Below are 20,838 nucleotides of genomic sequence, written 5' to 3'. Positions count from 1 at the left end.
TTCACCAATTTGAAGTTTAGAAACTCTTACATGTGTTTGATTCGCCACAGCCACCTAAATTATTTCCTACATAGAGTTGAAAAAATGACATTCCACTCTGCTCATGGAGTGGTGTTCTGAAATTTGCATTTTTCCCATGACTTCACCACCATTTATTGAAAATAGAAAGTAGAAAGTCGACCGAACTTAAGCAATTCTAAATTAAATTTTAACCAAGAAGTAGGTAGGTTGAATTAAATAATTAGAAACAATCGATTGGGACGGTATAATTAATAACTTTGAAGAGGCTAAAGTAAAAAAAAAGTTAGATTTAAAAAAATGGAAAATTTTTATTAACAATAAAAAATTTTAATAATTGAAAATTTGTGTTAAAATTTAGCCAGGAAATTTTTGTGAGATAGGGGGAGGGAACACTAATCAAGATTTCGTCCTAGGAGCATGAGAGGTCAGAACCGCGACTGAAATGAGCTACTAATCTACTTTTCTTTCAATTTGTATTGACTGAGTTTTTGCAAACTTACTCGGTCGTTAGGAGTTCAATTTCTCACAAAAATGATCCGTTTTTGATCAGATTCATAGTTGATTTCTAAAGTGATATGTTTATTATTCAGTTCCTAGTTCTTTCCTTGTCTTTTTTTTTTTTGTTCTTTCCCGTTAACTTTATCTGCATTTTTTTCGTTTTTTGTATTCTGTCGTGTTTATTTCTTATTTCTTTTGGTGTTAATTTACATTTATTGAAGTTGAAGACAAAAAAACAACAACATCTAGCGTTTGGCACTTCTTTTTTTGTAATTTTTTCAGTGTAATAAAATGAAAAATCAACTTTAATTGGTGTAGTTGGTAAAATTAGTGTAGTTATAAGCATATGTGACAGAAACTACAAAGCTTGAAAAAATGCCAAGAAACGGCAAATATTAGACGGGATTGATGTTTTAGTCGACGCTAGCACCTGTTTTCACTCTTATAAGTAATTAAATAAAAAAACAGTTTTTTAAATGAAAGTAAGGAGCGACATTAAAACTTAAAACGAACAGAAATTACTCCGTACATGAAAGGGGCTTTTCCTTCTGAACGCCCCACTCTTTACGCTAAAGTTTGACTCTTTCTCTTAACTCTACATTTTAAAACGGTAAAAAACTTTAGCGTAAAGAGCGGGGCGTTGAGAAGGAAAAGCCCCTTTCATATACGGAGTAATTTCTGTTCGTTTTAAGTTTTAATGTCGCTCCTTACTTTCATTTAAAAAAACTTGTTTTTTATTTAATTTCTGAACGTTTTTGAATCAATGCATGTTTTGATTTTGGCTCTCCGCAGAGGAATAATTAAAACGAAATTTGTATATTTTTTTTTTTGCTAAATGGCTTTCTCATAATTTTGATCGAATGGTTTTGAGAAAAAAAAGAGTGGGGGAGGGAGCCTAGTTGCCCTCCGATTTTCGGTTAATTAAAAAGGCAACTAGAACTTTTAATTTTTTACGAATCTTTTTATAAGTAAAAGATATACGTAACTTATAAATTAGCTTACGTAAAGAACTTGTATTCTTATGTTTTTATTATATATATGAGGGGGTTCGCCCCCTCGTCAGTACCTCGCTCTTTACACTAAAGCTTAAATTTTGTCCCAATTAATTAAGAATGACCCCTGAATCACAAAAGCCGCAGAATAAATAGTTGAAATTACTAAAAATACTTTGGCGTAAAGAGCGAGTTATTGGGAGGAGGTGAGCCCCTCATATGGGTAATAATTTCTGTTCGTTTTAAGTTTTAATGCTGCAGCTTACTTCCAGCTGAAAAAAAAAACTTTTCATTGTTTTTTTTAGTAATGCTAGTAAATTCTGCGCTCCCTTTATGGAAATTTTTTCCCCCATGACAAATTCCTCGATGGAAAGTTCCCCCAGCATATTCCCCTCTTCTCAACCCCTACCTCCAACCAAAAAATCCTCTTGAAAACGCCTGTACAATTCCCAATAACCATTACTATATGTAAGCACTGGTCAAAGTTTTGAACTTGTAACCGCTCCCACAGGGACTGTGGGTGAGTAAGTCGTCCCCAATGACATAGTTATAAGGTTTTTCGACTACGCTGAATAGACTGGCTATCTCAGAATTTTGATCCGTTGACTTTGGGAAAATAATTGGCGTGGAAGGGGGCCTAGGTGCCCTCCTATTTTTTTGGTCACTTAAAAAGGGCACTAGAACTTTTCATTTCCGTTAGAATGAGCCCTCTCACAACATTCTAGGATAACTGGGTCGATACGATCACCCCTGGAAAAAAAAACAACAAAAACAAAAAAAACAACAAACACGCATCCATGATCTGTCTTCTGGCAAAAAATATAAAATTAAACATTTTCAAACAGTTCGTGGTAACGAACTGTAGTAAGGAGCGACCCGGCTCAATAGTAATCAAAACTCTAAAAAATGGAATTTTGATACCAATAGCTACATTAAAAGAATTGCCTTTTAATGCTGATTTTAAATATATAAGTTTCATCAAGTTTAGTCTTAACCATCAAAAGTTACGAGCCTGAGAAAATTTGCGTTATTTTAGAAAATAGGGGGAACAGCCCCTAAAAGTCATAGAATCTTAACGAAAATCACACCATCAGATTCAGGGTATCAGAGAACCCTGATGTAGAAGTTTCAAGCTCCTATCTACAAAAATGTGGAATTTTGTATTTTTTGCCAGAAGGCAGATCACGGATGCGTGTTTATTTGTTTGTTTTTGTTTTTTTTTTTTTTTTCAGGGGTGATCGTATCGACCCAGTTGTCCTAGAATGTTGCGAGAGGGCTCATTCTAACGGAAATGAAAAGTTATAGTGCCCTTTTTAAGTGACCAAAAAAATTGGAGGGCACCTAGGCCCCCTCCCACGCTAATTATTTTCCCAAAGTCAACGGATCAGAATTCTGAGATAGCCATTTTATTCAGCGTAGTCGAAAAACCTTATAACTGTGTCTTTGGGGACGACTTACTCCCCCACAGTCCCCGTGGGAGGGGCTACAAGTTACAAACTTTGACCAGTGCTTACATATAGTAATGGTTATTGGGAAGTGTGCAGGCGTTTTTAGTAGGATTTTTTGGTTGGGGGGAGTGGTTGAGAATAGGGGGATAGGCTGGGGGAGCTTTCCATCGAGGAATTTGTCATGGTAAAAGAAAATTTCCATGAAGGGAGCGCAGGATTTACTAGCATTATTTAAAAAAAAACAATGAAAAAAGAAAAATGAAAAAGTTTTTTTTCAGCTGGAAGTAAAGAGCAGCATTAAAACTTAAAACGAACAGAAATTATTACCCATATGAGGGGCTCACCTCTTCCTAATACCCCGCTCTTTACGCTGAAGTATTTGTAGTAATTTCAACTATTTATTTTCCCGCTTTGGTGATTCAGGGGTCATTCTTAATGAATTGGGACAAAATTTAAGCTTTAGTGTAAAGAGCGAGGTACTGACGAGGGGGCGAACCCCCTCTTCTATGTAATAAAAACTTGAGAATACAAAACTTCTTTACGTAAGCTAATTTATAAGTTACGTATATCTTTTACTAAAAAAAAGATTCGTAAAAAATTAAAAGTTCTAGTTGCCTTTATCTTAATTAACCAAAAAATCGGAGGGCAACTAGGCTTCCTCCCCCGCTCTTTTTTCTCAAAATCATTCGATCAAAATTATGAGAAAGCCATTTAGCAAAAAAAATAATAAATATGCAAATTTCGTTTTAATTATTCTTCTGCGGAGAGCCAAAATCAAAACATGCATTGATTGAAAAACGTTCAGAAATTAAATAAAAAAATGTTTTTAACGGAAAGTAAGGGGTAGCATTAAAACTTAAAACGAACAGAAATTACTTCGTATATCAAAGAGGCTGCTTCCTCATCAACGCGCCGCTCTTTACGCTAAAGTTTTCTACTATTTCGACAGTTACAAACTTTGCAAACATTTACAAGTTACAAACTTTGACCAGTGCTTACATATAGTAATGGTTATTGGGAAGTGTGCAGCCGTTTTTAGTAGGATTTTTTGGCTGGGGGGAGTGGTTGAGAAAAAATAAATAATAAATAAATCAAAACCTGATAAATCAAATATGCAAATTTCGTTTTAATTATTCTTCTGCGGAGAGCCAAAATCAAAACATGCATTGATTGAAAAACGTTCAGAAATTAAATAAAAAAAAATGTTTTTAACGGAAAGTAAGGGGTAGCATTAAAACGAACAGAAATTACTTCGTATATCAAAGGGGCTGCTTCCTCATCAACGCGCCGCTCTTTACGCTAAAGTTTTTTACTATTTAGACAGTTACAAACTTTACAAACATTTACAAGTTACAAACTTTTTTTAATTATTCTTCTGCGGAGAGCCAAAATCAGAACATGCATTGATTGAAAAACGTTCAACTGTTTTTAACTGAAAGTAAGGAGCAAAATTAAAACTTAAAACGAACAGAAATTACTTCGTATATGAAAGGGGCTGCTTCCTCACCAACACCCCGCTCTTTACGCTAAAGTTTTTTACTGTTTTAAAAAGAAGAGTTGAGAGAACGAGTCAAACTTTAGCGTCAAGAGCGGGGCGTTGGTGAGGAAGTAGCCCCTTTCATATACGAAGTAATTTCTGTTCGTTTTAAGTTTTAATTTTGCTCCTTACTTTCAGTTAAAAAAACTTGTTTTTTTTTTATTTAATTGTAGATAGGAGCTTGAAACTTCTACAGTAGGGTTCTCTGATACGCTGAATGATGAGGAAGCAGCCCGCTGAATCTGATGGTGTGATTTTCGTTAAGATTCTACGACTTTTAGGGGGTGTTTCTCCCTATTTTCTAAAATAACGCAAATTTTCTCAGGCTCGTAACTTTTGATGGGTAAGACTAAACTTGATGAAACTTATATATTTGAAATCAACATTAAAATTCAATTCTTTTGATGTAGCTATTGGTACCAAAATTCCATTTTTTTAGACTTTTGGCTACTATTGAGCCGGGTCGCTCCTTACTACAGTTCGTTACCACGAACTGTTTGACCAATTCCGTTTGGTTGTAGATGTGAAACACTGGGTTTCCGGTTCAGTCACTAATAAAGTATCTATCTATCTGTCTATGGGTTTGAGTGATATCGGTAGTTGTACACGTGGTGGCCTATTTGGTGGGGGTATTTTCCAGGGGGGATGTTTTCCGCGGGCGATAATTTCCAGAGGGGATCGATGATACAATCAGTCGTTCAGCCAGTATTTTTAAGGGGAAGTATATAGTATTATCAGTATTATAAAGAAAAGAAGTCACCCTGAAGGGGAGTGTTCCTGTTGAAGGTTACTCTTTTTTTCTAGATCCAAAAGACTGCAAGCTCAAAGCGCAAAAATATGTTTAAAAACCAAGGATTGCTCGTGACAGGATTTACCACCTCTAAATTTCAAATCTTGGTCGCTATCTCCTAATGCTCATATTGCGCAAATGGCTTCAAAGGCAATTCAATAAACCTTATCTATAAAATAAAAACAGAACTAAATTTACCAATCTTTTATTTTTTCATTACTTCAGAATCTGAATAAGAATAATCTACAACAAATGCAGCTATTTAATATTGTATTTTACATATCTCTCTAAATATTTTACTTTTATTTTACTAAATTCTCGAGGATATGAGAAATTTTGATAGCCATGGCATGAAGCTACAAAATATTGCGTTTTTCGCTCAAGCACCTGTATGGGTATGTTAGCGTGTTCCCCATAACTTAATTAGGGTCTAGAGATGTCTCCCAATCCCTCGGCGTAGATATATTTCTTAGTATTCAGTATCTTATATCCGTCGCAACAAGAGATCTTAGTTTTGCTTTTAGATTGTGCAACAACAACAAAATATATTACAAAACGAATCTTACGACACACATATTTCCAAAGAATGTTTCAACAAGATAGTCAAATCAGTTTTGCAATAGCCCACACTCATCTAACATCTCCATGCCATCAACTAATATCTCAGTATATATATATATATATATATATATATATATATATATATATATATATATATATATATATATATATATATATATATATATATATATATTTATATGACATAAATAAATATAGTGTCTCAATAAGTGTCTCAGCTCACAATATTTCAATGCAGCCATGAATTTTAATCCACAAATTTGTTAAACAAAAAGAATTTTAATCCTCTTTTTTCGTTTACATTTTTTAGATTTCCGTCTCAAAGCACATAAGTAATTTCCAGCGTTGCATGTTCATAATGAAATGTCTTGAAAATAAGGATTAAAGTTTAAAAAGCATTAATATTTCTGAAAACAGAGCTATTCTTTTTTTTTTTTACTTTGTAATTCAACTCGAGCACCTTCATCAGACAGATCCCCAGACTAACTAAATTATAAAACATTTATTGCCACTGGAAAGATAAATTAGTTCGATGATAAAAACCAATGACGCACATTCTTTTCATGTTTTTGTTTAAAGGGTTTCAACCACTGAAGGGTTATTCACAATGAGATATTTAATACAGAGATTTAATCTCTGTAGAGATTTGTCTCTATGAAAAAATGATCAACTTAAATAAGCGCTTGCTAAATCTCGGTGTTAGTAAAATCTCATTGCGAATGGGGTATTCGCAAATCGTTTACATACATTATGTTTCACTTCTTTTTATCCTTCCTAATCGTCCCTTTAAACACTTTAGCTAGGGAACAACCTGGAATAGTTTCTTAAAACGGTTTTATAGATTTCTTTTCAGACAGGAAATCATACAAGTTCTTCAGCTGAAATTCGGATCTCTCAGACATGAAAAAACAAATACTCTACTTGAAAATGAAGTAAAGCTTTAGAATTAAAAAAAATATACTAAAGAGAGGCCACCTGACGTTTCAATCCCCCCATCAGGCACGCACGCAGGAATTTGTTTCGGGGGGTGGCCCAAATCCTTCCAATTCCTTATTTTATGAGAAGTATGAGAAAATTATGGTTAAATAAAAAATCGTGAGATTTCAAAGGGGACCCGGGCCCGGAGGCCCCCCTGCGTACGTGCCAGTCCCGCCACCCCCATATTTTAAGCAAAATTTAAATCATTTTACGATATATAATGCTTTGCCTGTCCTACGTTATGCGTCAGATATATGACATCCTGAACAAGAGCAAGAGAAGAGAATCCAGTCTTTGGAAACATGTGACTCCATCATAGACTGCTTGGCATCCAATGAACTCAGATGGCAACTAACAAGTACGTAAGGAACATAATAGGTCAGCCGTTCATCACCAACAGATTACGAAGGGGATGATGGAATTCCATCTGCTACATGTTGCGCACAGAATATGACACAATCTCCAAATCAACATTTTTTCGGTCAGTCCAAGAAGAGAAAGGCCAATAATACACTTCAACGAGTGTGGCCTACAGCAGTGATCTATGATGCTTTCATGCCTCTTTACAACCGGAGTGGGAAGACATCGTCGAAGCTGACGATGGAACCTTTTAATGGGAGTGGAACTTTTCCAACAGATCTCGATTTTGGGGGAATGTTCAACAAACCTGACCTTACTGTGCAAGTAAGCATATGATATAATCTTCAACTTAACGTGCAAAATACTTTCTTATTATCATGGACCGGGTTCCACTCTTATGGTAACAATATTTTACGAATAGCATTAATACATTCTTTCAGACCTTTTTTTTTCTTGAGAGGTGATGGATCCTTGGACAAATATAGATTTTAGGAGTTAGTCCCCCAGCCCTGCGGCTGGAGTGCGAATGTAATCTCCTACTTCATACTTAAAAAACTCAAAACAACCACGAGAAACCTCCTCCCCCACCCTCTGCACCCATTCTTAACGTTAAATCTATCCTTCACGGGAGAAAGGAGATTATTAGCTGAGTTATCCCTCTCTTTGAATTGATTCGAACGACCACTCTTGCAAATTTAGGGTATTTGGGCCTACAAAATAATTTTTTAAAGTTACCCCACCCTTCCCTCCAAACTGATCTCATAGCCCATCAACCCATCCCCTCCCTGAAATTTGGCATTTACAGAATAGCAATTGCAGCAAATACAGTATGTAAATGCAATAATAAATTGAGTATTCTAATAAATGAATGAAGTCTCAAAAGAATCGACTCTTTCAAACGAAGCTTCCAAATTATTCCAAATACCAGTCTTTCAATCCATATGTGGTCTTCACACATGCTTAGAGATGAATTCTCCACCTTAAAGCTGAATGTCCTCAAAAACTACGATGTTCTATACAAGGGTTTTAAATAGTTTGAACTCTACAGCCACTGTTTCAATAAGATCCCCACTGAGAGATCGTATTATTGTATATAGAGAACTGACATCTCCATAAATAATAAATACGGTCTAACCGTCAAGATTGAATCTTTTTTGGAGGGTATTTTTGCTCCTTAGGACTTTTGATAAGTGGCTTCTAACTCAATGTCTTATCATCGCTGTTACGCCAAAAAATCGGATTCCCGAAAATTCCGTATTAATATTACTTTATTTCGGAATTAATTGCCAGAAATCGTTTGCTGAGCTGCAGTCAAAGAGAGGATCACCTGGGCAATGCATATTCAATCACACTTCAATCCTCCTGATCTACATTTTTCGGCTGCTCCCAAGACCAAATTCAGGATTTCTTTTCGGGGAGGGGGGGAAGTAAAAAATCTGAACGGATCACATGCAAATGTTACCTGTTTACGAGTCGACAAAATTCCGTTGGGGGGATTCAAAGGCGGTAACCCCCCCTGGATACGGACTAGGCTAGTGACTTTGAGAACAAATTGTCAAACTGATTTCGGCAATTAAGCCAGACGTGTGAAAATGTCAGATTTGACCAAATCTAGTGAATTGATAGAATCTAGGCAACGGTCGGGTGAAGACTAACTGTCAATCCTTTTGGGCATTATTGAGCTGAAATCTTTTAATCGTGTAAGTGAAATAAGTTGTTGAATGAAATATAGATGGGAATTGTGTTTAAAAAAGATGTCGATAGCATTATCAGCACTGAATTTGAAAGAAACCAAGACAAGAAAAAGAAATTATAGATTTATCAGACGATAAAAGAAACAAATTAAAATCTGGTTGTCACATTTAGTCATTCACCACATTTTTAGTACCCCCCCCCCTACTAATTTGATCAAAGCACCGGTTTTATCAAAACCTTCGAACATGTGCACCGTTTTAAAAGTTACAGTCTCGACAGTTTCGGGTGCTTTTAACAAATGCTGCTCTGTATTTGCTATTTACTACCAAGAAATATTTGAAAATTGCAAGCAGATGAAAATCTAAATCGAGTGTCCATGTTCAGACCTTATGAGAGAAGAGAGTAAGAGAGGAAACAAGAGTTGACAAGACTTTACCCCATAGGCTGAGTAGCGTTTAGACCTCCTTCTCTCCTTCTTTTCCTCTACAGGGACAACAGGAGGAGGTTGACTAGATTGGGCCAATGAAGCTTCAGAATAAGGTCGAGGCACTCTATGTCCTTTTTTTGATCTTCTGACGACACTGCTTAGAAGGTCAGCAAGGGAACCAGTTCCACTTCCAAAACCAGAATCTCCTCCAGATTTCGTGACGCCGTCCCGACTTTTATTACTTGATTTGCCAGGCGTTCCAGGATCAGGAGTTCCAGCCGTAGGACTGGAAACCTACAAAACGCATTTTACGTAAATATACAAAAAAAACTCCCCGTTAAAAAAAAAAAACAAGCAACCATACCTGTACATTTAGGGAGGGTGATAGGAAACTTTCCGAAGCTTCCGCCTTTGACAAAGTAACATTCTTTTTGGGACTATGAAATGGGGGGCTATAACTGCAAGCCCTTAAAAATTCTCAAATCCATAAAAGTTGGCTTTATGAGGACATGTCCGAACATTGAACTGCCAATTATTTATTTATTTTCATTATTCCCCTTTTCGAGAATAAAGGAAATTTTAATTTTTTTGGGGGGGCGGGGAGACATGATTGGGGAACATTTGGAAAAAATTTGAAATGGTAAGAAAGGCCAACGTGAGAATGGCTTCCTGTGGTGAGAGGATGCCTATTATTACGGGAAAGACAATTTCTTTTTTGATGGTTTTATTTTGTAGCATATGGTAGTCTAAAGTGTGTCCGGTTCAGCTGTTAAATCTTTTTCAAACAGAGAATAGGTGACGTCTAAGGTTTAAAGCAATTTTCTTGTTAAAGTTGTCATCACTGAGAGGAGTAGAGGTGCGATTTAATTTTAAAAAATAAAAATATAAAAAAAAAAAAAAAACATTGAACTGCCGATAGTGCCTCCAATTTATAAAGGTTTATAATGCCAAAATTAGCGTATCGAATCTTTGCTAGACCTTTTTCTACTGAAAAAAGTTTCGCTAAACCATGGCGGCATCATGCAAAGACTTGAAAGCTATATAAAAGTAAAAGTGCAAACAGACAAAAAAAAAGTTGAAATAAGTCTACCTTTTTGGGTGTGGACCTGTGATATCTGATTTTGATGCTTATTGTATAAGCTGAAAGCTTTAGCTTTAAATTTTCGGCGGAAGGATTAAAAAAAAAATTATGGTAGTTATTTAGAATATTCTCGCCTTTTGCATCACTTTAGGTTCAAATGTTTGAGATCCGTCTAATAACAGTGAAGTGGTCATGCGAATCTTTTGCCAAAATACTTACAGCAAATTGCGGTGATGAAACTTATTCATCCTTTTTTTTTTCTCTGCCGTCGGTACATGCCCTATTAGTAACGGAGTGTTTGCAAAACGTTTTTGGGTATAAACAAGCTTTTCTGTTACAATCTTTTCTCAATTAACCATCAACATAAGCAATTTTAAGACATAACTAATTTTATTTTAAGACAACATAATTAATTTTAAGAAGATTAAGTCGCTTAGACCAATAATAAATGAAGGATTAGGAGGTGATGATGTGTATGAGAGATCGATCAACTAGATGGCTTTATTTACCTCAGTAGTATTATTAGTAAAAATGGGGTATGTAGTGGAAATGTAAAAAGTAAAATAGTAAGTAAGTAAGTAAGTAATTTATTGATTTCCACTCATACAACATGAAAAAGTTGAGTAAAATAAAGAAAAAAATAATAATGTGACTTCTAATACAACTCAACTTCAAAAATCGCAATCATATAAAATGTGTACAGGTAAGAAACTTGCCAGTTTACGAAGGGACTTAGACCTTATTATAACGGGGCATATTATAACAGTTTAGCAATGAGGAATTCCTTTCGTGGAGCGACATACGCAGTAAAAATTTTAGGTACTTGCAATAAGCTGAACGAAGCTTCAATTTTTCTGTCGCTGTAAGACCCTCCCGTAGAGGTGCGATATACAACAGGTATGGCAGAGCGACAGCTGAATAGAGTCGAGATAATACTTTTTCTATTAAACGTAGCCTATATTTCAGGGAAGCTAATTTGGCATAGCTGAGTCTAATTGCCTTAGATATATTTTCTACTAAAAGAGTTCTAGGGCTTGTTACGCTATATCCGTAAGTGATACCCAGGTATTTCAGCTGTTTTTCTGGATAGTCCACAGTTGAAAACGTTTGGAAGAATATAAAGGTAAGTCTGCGAACCAAGATTAAAAAATATTAGAAGCTATGGTAATGACAGTGGTCAAGTATGATTTTGATACGGGGACACTTCGAAAGGCAGAGGCTGATTCGTTAAATGTTTTCCAGGGGAATCGTCAACGAATAGACTGATAGTATATCAAATAACAAGCTGTACTAAAAATGTAGTTTTATCCTACTTTATAGGGCAATAATGAAAAAAAAAGGTTCAGATGGATAAGACGATGGTTAGGACGTAGAGATGGAGGAATAGCCAATTGCCAAATATTGTTCTTATTGACCATCCACCTAAGGCCCAACGAAAGGCAGGTCGTCCCAAATGGGATGGGGAGAGGCCATGAGGAAGAACCATAAGAAAGTAAATCGGAACTTCATGGGAGGGGTAAACTGAATAAATTCAATCCGTTGAAGAGAATCGGTGGAAGAGGAGCTTATGCAGCTGTGTTGGTCTCAGGTGGCTTGGTGCGGCGGTAAGATTTTAGTAAAAGTGTAGTAGTAACAGTAGAGCTAGTATGAAGAGGAAAATATAAAATTATCTTCAGTAACTATGTATCTAGTTATTATCAATCTAAGAATCTCTAAAAGAAGCTCATCATCATCCTATTAAATAGGCTCTTTCTTAAATGATCAAGATGACTAAACATTCAAAGATAATATCTTCTTTTTTGGCCTTGCTGAAGTGGTCGGAGGTCAGATCTTCTTATATTAAAATTGAATTTACACAGTTTTTTTTAGGTGAAATTAAGGAGCAACATTAAAACTTGAAAAACAGAATTATTCCGTATGCGAGGGAGGTTACCCAAGCATGGATCCAGAGACTTAATTTGGGGGGGGGGTCAAAAGGAGAAAGTGTAACATCCCCCCCCTAAAATTTTGTTTAAAATAGTTGAATTAAGGCCGGGTTTGATATCGACGTAACGTAACGCAACGGGAGATCAACTGGCTCACTTTGCCGCTTGTGCAAAGCACTGGGAAACTTTGTCGAGAACGTGATTGCCACTAAACATTGATGTCCGTTGGCAATCAGAGGCAACCCCAGTCAAAGGAAAGGTAAACGCACTCGCCGCCTGTTGCATTTGGTTAGCTCTAATATTTTCGATTGCTCTTTGATGCCATTAAACGAACAAAAAAACAAGTTTTTTTTTTAACTGAAAAAAGGAGCGACATTTAAACTTAAAACGAACAGAAATTACTCCGTATATGAAAGGGGCTTTTCCTCCTCAACGCCCCGCTCTTTACGCTAAAGTTTGACTCTTTCTCTTAACTCTACTTTTTAAAACAGTAAAAAACCAGCGTAAAGAGCGGGGCGTGGAGGATGAAAAGCCCCTTTCATATAAGGAGTAATTTCTGTTCGTTTTAAGTTTTAATGTCGCTCCTTACCTTCAGTAAAAAAAAACTTGTTTTTTCTTATTTAATTTCTGAACGTTTTTGAATTAATGCGAGTTTTGATTTTGGCTCTCCGGACATAAATAATTAAAACGAAATTTGCATATTAATTTTTTTTTTGGCTAAATGAGATTTTGAGAAGAAAAGGAGTGGGGGAGGAAGCCTAGTTGCCCTCGAATTCTTTGATGACTTGAAAAGGCAACTAGAATTTTAATTTTTAAAGCTTAAATTTTGTCCCAATTTTTTGAATGACCCCTGAATCACAAAGGTCGTAGAATAGATAGTTGAAATTACTAAGAATACTTTAGCGTAAAGAGAGAAGTATTACGAGAAGGTGAACCCCTCATATGCGTAATAATTTCTGTTCGTTTTAAGTTTTAATGCTGCTCCTTACTTTCAGTTGAAAAAACTTTTCCTACTTATTTTTTCATTGTCTTTTTTTAATAATGCTAGAAAATCCTGCAGCCCCCTTCATTGAAATTCTCTTCCCCCTATGACAAATTTCTCCATGGAAATATCCTCCAATGTAACCCTCCCTAAACTTCCTCCCCCCTCCAAAAAAACAAAAAAAAATCCCCTGAAAACGTCTGCACACTTCCCAATAACCATTATTATATGTAAACACTGGTCAAAGTTTGCAACTTGTAGCCCCTCCTACGGGGACTGTGGGGGAGTAAGTCGTTCCCAAGACATAGATGTTTTCGACTATAATGAGTAAAATGGCTATCTCAGAATTTTGATCCGGTGACTTTGGGAAAAAATGAGCGTGGGAGGGGTGCCCTCCAATTTTTTTGGTTACTTAAAAAGGGCACTAGAACTTTTAATTCCCGTTAGAATGAGCCCTCATAGAGCATAAAATTTTCCCATGGTAAAAAGGGCACTAGAACTTTTAATTTCCGTTAGAATGAGCCCTCGTACAGCATTCTAGGACCACCGGGTCGATACGATCACCCCTGGGGAAAAGAAAAAAACTAAACAAATAAACACGCACCTGTTTTCGTTAAGATTCTGTGACTTTTAGGGGGTGTTTCCCCCTATTTTCTAAAATAAGGCAAATATTCTCAGGCTCATAACGTTTGATGGGTAAGACTAAACTTGATGAAACTTATATATTTAAAATCAGTATTAAAATGCAATTCTTTTTTTATTTAATTTCTAATCGCTTTTCAGTCATACCGGAAATCCCACCGCCTCCGTAGGAAAAATTCCCCCTAAATTCCTTCCAACAACGGAAAGTTTATCCCTCAGAAAATTCCCCCACAGAATATTTCCCGACAATCCACTAAAAATTCTCCTTACTTTCATTTCAAAGAAAAACTTGTTCTTATTTAATTTCTAGTCGTTTTTCAAATTGTGTCAGAAATCTTTCCAACTTAGAAAAATTCCCCCGGAAATTCCCTACCCCAATGGAAAGTTTCTCCCGTGCAAAATTCCCTCCCCACATAAAAATTTTCCCATGATAAAAAGAGCACTAGAACTTTTAATTCCCGTTAGAATGAGCCCTCGTACAGCATTCTAGGACCACCGGGTCGATACGATCACTCCTGGGAAAAAGAAAAAAAACTAAACAAACAAACAAATAAACACGCACCCGTTTTCTTTAAGATTCTGTGACTTTTAGGGGGTGTTTCCCCCAATTTTCTAAAATAAGGCAAATATTCTCAGGCTTATAACCTTTGATGGGTAAGACTAAACTTGATGAAACTTATATATTTAAAATCAGAATTAAAATGCAATTCTTTTGATGTAACTATTGGTATCCAAATTCCATTTTTTTTTATAGTTTCGGTTACTATTGAGCCTGGTCACTCCTTACTACAGATCGCTACCACGAACTGTTTGATTACGGTGTTGTAAGTTCGCAATATAAGATGAACGGATAAGCTAAGCGTCTGGACACCAACGTGAAAGGCTCCTATAGAAATAGAACAAAAAAATATATAGAAAAATCCTCCCTCAAAATACAATGGTCGAGATCACGACCATTGTTTGAATGACAATGTTTGAAGATTAAGGGGTTACTTCTAATGCTGTTACCGGTACTTTTGGCAAAGGTACTCAAACGCAAAGAAAAAGGGCAAGGAATAAGAAAAGGCATAGTCAGATCGCTGGGGAAAAAGACATGCTTTGCTCATACTGCAAAACATATCCCAGTCAAGGTAAAAAGACGCGGCAAAAGATTGGCGGAAGATGAACAGTGTGTTTTGTTGCAGTGGACAATAAACTCTTGAGCCAGTTTGACTTTTTGTCCGATTTTTTTCTCTATTAGACAAGAAGATAACTTAATCAAGTTCAGAATATGCTGTCAAGAAAAAAAAAGACAAAGGGTAAAGGGGGCGATTAATGGTGCTAGTATACCTAGCCCTAGCAGCAGGCACTTCCAAAGAATATTACTGCTCAAAGGACCTCGTTTAGGCATGACAGAAAGAATAGTTGGTCTTATTGTGCCCTGCAAAGGGTTCCACGTATGAAAAAAAAGTATAAGCAGGTGTCATGTCAAGGGAGATGTGAAATGTATTCATTTAACTATTGACATAAACTTGGCAGAAGAAATTGAGGAGCGAAATTCCCGACTCCCGATTGGTATTAGGCGACACATTATTTTTAAACCTCTTTACAATAGGATGTAAAGCCATTCGACATAAAGAAAGATATAACCTTGACCTTTATAATCAGAGCTTAGATACCAATAATAAGATGTGCTTATAATAGATGTCAAGTCGGTATCTTCATCAAAACTCTATGCTATTTCAGTGCCACCAAATGAGGCAGACTTAGATTGCTGGCAGATGAATTGGCATCATTGTCAGGGTGCTTCATCTAATGTTGTGTATCTGCAAGCAATGAGGCAAACATTTATAGCGTTGGTAAAGGAGTCTTGATTCTAGTCAATTTCAGTGATGGAAATAAAATTATTTTATTTGGACCTATGTATTACGTACACTTCATCTGTGTCACTGTCTCCGGGAAACAATGATAAGTGATGCCAACCTTTGCATGCCTATACAGACCACATCACTCTCACTCTTCAACCTTCTTGTCTTGGGTCTGCATTCTCTTGGGCTCTCAATAACAGCACAGATACGTTTCAGTCTTACGTTTATAACACATACCGTCTTAGAACAATTTCATTGCGCTGATAAGTTCCATTGTTTTTATTTCAGAAAACGATCGATTTTTCAGTCCTTATTTCTTGTATATAGTACTCAATAGTATAATTTCGGAAGGATTCTTTAAAAATTGGTTTGGGGGGACGTTTGCCTCCATTCCCCTCCCTCTATCCGTGCTTGGTATTGCTCCTTGTCCAATCCATCGCTCTTTAAGCTTAAATTGTTTGGTACTTTATAAAAGCTTCTTATTCCAATTAAACCATCCTTGTGTTTCAGGAGTCGTTCTTAAGCAATTGAGAGAAAAACACAAACTCATTTGTCCCCTCATACACAAAAAAAAAGATTTGTTCATTTGAAATTTTAATGCTAATCCTTACTTTGAGCAGAAAAACTTGTCTTTTTTATTTGGTTTCTGATTGTTTTTCAAAAATTCCAGAAAATCCGCCTTCCCCTCCATAAAACATACATTTATTTGGTTTCTGATTGTTTTTCAAAAAAATTCCAGAAAATCCACCTTCCCCCTCCGTAAAACATACCCCTGAGGAATTCCCCCGGAATGATTTTATCCTTGCTGAAAATTCTCCTCGGAAAAGTTCCTGTGGGTAATTCCCCTAGAAAATTCGCCTTGCTTTCATTTGAAAAAAAAACTTTCTTTTTATTAAATTTTTAATCATTTTTCATTCATGCTGAAAATCTAATCCTCCGTTGAAGAATTTTCACGGAAATCCCCTCCAACAATAGAAAGTTTATCACGCTGGAAGTTCCCGTGGAAAATTCTACTGTCTTTAATCTAAAAAAAAAAATTTTTATTATTTAATTTCTAACCGTTTTTCAGTCATGCCGGAAATCCCACCACCTCCGTAGGAAAAATTCCCCCTAAATTCTTTCCAACAACGGAAAGTTTATCCCTCAGAAAATTCCCCCACAGAATATTCCCCGACAATCCACTGAAAAATTATCCTTACTTTCTTTTCAAAGAAAAACTTGTTCTTATTTAATTTCTAGTCGTTTTTCAAATCGTGTCGGAAATCTCTCCAACTTAGAAAAATTCCCCCCAGACATTCCCTGCCCCAATGGAAAGTTTCTCCCGTGCAAAATCCCCTCCCCACATAAAAATTTTCCCATGGTAAATCCCCCAAAAAATGTGCGCATAATTCCCAATAATAATTACTATATATAAACAATCGCAAAATTCCACATCTTAAAGCCCTTTCCCCAGGGCCTGTAGTGGGGCCATGTCATTCACAGAGATCTACTTATTGGAAGTTTCAACTGTGCTAAACAAAATGACCATCTCTCAATTTCGGTCAGAACTCTTTGGGGGAAAGGGGGCATGGGAGGGGGGTTAGTTGACCTCCGATCTTTTTGGTAACTTAAAAAGGCAATAGAATTTTCAATTCCGCTCAAATGAACCCCTCTTGATCTTCTAGGACCATTCGTTCGATACTATCACCCCTGGAAAAAAGCAAACAAGCCATCCGTGATTTTCCTTCTGAAAAAAACAACAACAACAAATTGCACATTTTGTAGAAAGAAACTTGAAACCATTGAATTAGAGTTCTCTGATACGCTCAATCTTATTGTGCAATTTTAATTAAGATCACTTGACTTTTTGAGGATCTTTCCTTCTTTTTCGAAAGTCAGGCAAATTTTCTCAGGCTCGTTGCTTTTGATGGATAGGATTAAACATTATAAATTTTACATACTTGGAAGCAGCACAAAAGGTCAATTCTTTTGACGTATTAATGTTATCAAAATTCTTCGTTTTAGAGTTCCAGTTACTACTGGGCCGAGTCGCTCCTTACTTTTACACTTTGTTAATCAAACAGTTTGTGGAAACGACCAGTTAGTAAGAAGCAAATCGGCCCAACAGTAGCCTAATCGTAAAAAAAAAACTTGCGATGAAAATTGATATATCAGAAGAATTGGCTTTTTACGCTGATTCATATTTTTTTTTCTATTTTTTATATTGTTTTACCAGGCATGATCGTACCGAACCAACGATCTGGGAATATTAAGATTTCTCATTCGCAGAAACCAAAATTTCTGGTGCCCTTTTAAGTGACCAGAGAGATTGGTGAGCAACTAACGACCCTTCCACACCCTTTTTCCTCTAAAGAAATCATCTCAAAATTTTGAGAGAACCGTTTCCCTTAGCATAGGCTAATTGAAATGCCCAATAACTATGTCTTTGGGGATGACAAGACAACCCATATCCTCTGGGGAAAGGACTGTAAGTAATGCAATTTGCCTGTTGTTCAATGTAGTATTTATTATCAGGAAATATAAAAAAAATTGGGGGGGGGGGGATTTTCCGGGAGGATTTCCACGGGGGGAATTTTCCGTTGGAAGAGTTGCCAGGGTAATTTTCCGGAGAAAAATTTACAGAGGGAGGAGGAAAGGGGATTTCCTGTCATGATCTGAAAGACGGCCAGAAATTAAATAAAAATAAACAAGTTTTTTCGACTGAAAGTAAGGAGCAACATTGAAACTGAAAACGAACAGAAGTTATTACATATAGGAGGGGGCTGTCCCTTCTTAAAACCTCACTCTTTACGCTAAAGTTTGAGATTTTGTCACAATTGTTGAAAATAGACTGTTTAAACACAAAGGTCGTGGAAGTTGAATGAGAAATAATTCCAAAGAGCTTCGAGAATCTGGCATAAAAAGCGAGAGTTGAAGAATGGGTAGCTTCTCCCCGCCACCATAAACGAAGTAATTTGTTTCTGAGTTTTAACTTCACTTCGTGATTCCAGTTGCAGAAACTTGTTGTTTTTTTTTACAGCAGCCAAAGGCCCTAAAATTATTTTCTGATTTTTCATCTCTTATATAAAAATATAACAAGATTAAGACTTCAAACAAACAAAAATCCAATACATGATACCATGGTCTAATTAATTTACTATTCGTAATCAAGGAGTTGAACAGTTGGTTAGATCAAACAGTTCGTGGTAACGAACTGTAGTAAGGAGCGACCCGGCTCAATAGTAACCAAAACTCTAAAAAATTGAATTTTGATATCAATAGCTACATCAAAAGAATCGCATTTTAATGCTGATTTTAAATATATAAGTTTAATCAAGTTTAATCTTACCCATCAAAAGTTACGAGCCTGAGAAAATTTGCCTTATTTAAGAAAATAGGGAGAAACACCCCCTAAAAGTCGTAGGATCTTAACGAAAATGACACCATCAGATTCAGCGTATCAGAGAACCCTACTATAGAAGTTTCAAGCTCCTATCTACAAAAATGTGGAATTTTGTATTTTTTGCCAGAAGACAAATCACGGGTGCGTGTTTATTTGTTTGTTGTTTTTTTTTGTTTTTTGTTTTTTTTTTTTCCCCAGGGGTCATCGTATCGACCAAGTGGTCCTAGAATGTCGCAAGAGGGCTCATTCTAACGGAAATGAAAAGTTCTAGTGCCCTTTTTAAGTGACCAAAAAAATTGGAGGGCATCTAGGCCCCCTCCCACGCTCATTTTTTTCCCAAAGTCAACGGATCAAAATTTTGAGATAGCCATTTTGTTCAGCATAGTCGAAAACCATAATAACTATGTCTTTGGGGATGACTTACTCCCCCACAATCCCTGGGGGAGGGGCTGCAAGTTACAAACTTTGACCAGTGTTTACATATAGTAATGGTTATTGGGAAGTGTACAGACGTTTTCAGGGGGATTTTATTTTGTTTGGGGGTGGGGCTGAGGAGAGGGGGCTATGTTGGAGGATCTTTCCTTGGAGGAATCTGTCATGAGGGAAGAAAAATTCAATGAAAAGGGCGCAGGGTTCTCTAGCACTACTATAAGAAAACAATGAAAAATAAACATGAAAACGTTTTTTCAAATGAAAGGAAGAAGTAGCATTGAAACCTAAAACGAACAGAGATAATTACGCATATGAGGGGTTCTAAAAATACTTTAGTATAAAGAGCGAGGTATTTAGGAGGAGATAAATACCTTGCTCTTTATGCTAAAGTATTTTTAGTAATTTCAACTATTTATTCTACGGCCTTTCTGATTCAGGGGTCATTCTTAAAGAATTGGGACAAAACTTACGATTTAGTGTAAAGAGCGAGGTATTAACGAGGGTAAAAACCCCCTCGTATACATAATAAAAATATAAGGTTATGAAAGTTTGTTATGTAAGTTAATTCTTAAGCTACGTGTATTTCTTACTAATAAAAACGTTCATTAAAAATTAAAAGTTCTAGTTGCCATTTTAAGTGACCGAAAAATTGGAGGGCAACTAGGCCTCCTTCTCCACCCCTTGTTTCTCAAAATCGTCTGATCAAAACTAAGAGAAAGCCATTTAGCCAAAAAAAGAATTAATATACAAGTTTCATTTTAATAATTTATGTGCGGAGAGCCAAAACCAAACATGCATTAATTCAAAAACGTTCAGAAATTAAATAAAAAAAACTAATTTTTTTAGCTGAAAGTAAGGAGCGACATTAAAACTTAAAACGAACAGAAATTACTCCGTATATGAAATGGGTTGTCCCCTCCGCAATCCCTCGCTCTTTACGCTGAAGTTTGACTCTTTGCCACAATTCTACTTTTTAAAACAATTAAAAGCTTTAGCGTAAAGAGCGAGGGATTGCGGAGGGGACAACCCATTTCATATACGGAGTAATTTCTGTTCGTTTTAAGTTTTAATGTCGCTCCTTACTTTCAGCTAAAAAAATTAGTTTTTTTTATTCAATTAATGAAGAGATGCTCCTGACTCTTCCGCTTCTATAATCAGAATATCCATTTCAGCCTATTATCAATTTCCAATATCAAATGCTACAATGGAATTTGGCTTCTGA

At 36.1% G+C, this 20,838-nt stretch overlaps 1 protein-coding gene across 2 annotated transcripts in view; it reads right to left on the bottom strand.

Annotated features, from left to right (window-relative positions):
* The window catches only part of LOC136031356 (cyclin-dependent kinase 14-like), a 200,031-nt gene that overhangs the window by 124,403 nt on the left and 54,790 nt on the right, over positions 1-20,838 (bottom strand). The window contains exon 5 of one of the 2 annotated variants that reach the window (XM_065710856.1): positions 9,335-9,619. The exons of the other annotated variant lie outside the window; for it this stretch is intronic. Coding sequence (XP_065566928.1) covers positions 9,335-9,619 — 285 coding nt within the window. The remainder of the gene's footprint in view (positions 1-9,334; positions 9,620-20,838) is intronic. 2 annotated transcript variants of the gene reach the window in all.

Source organism: Artemia franciscana, chromosome 9 (genome assembly GCF_032884065.1).
Source record: "Artemia franciscana chromosome 9, ASM3288406v1, whole genome shotgun sequence".
Lineage (NCBI taxonomy): Eukaryota > Metazoa > Arthropoda > Branchiopoda > Anostraca > Artemiidae > Artemia > Artemia franciscana.
The sequence above is the reverse complement of the archived record's forward strand: the minus strand, read 5'-3'. Positions and strand labels throughout refer to the sequence as shown.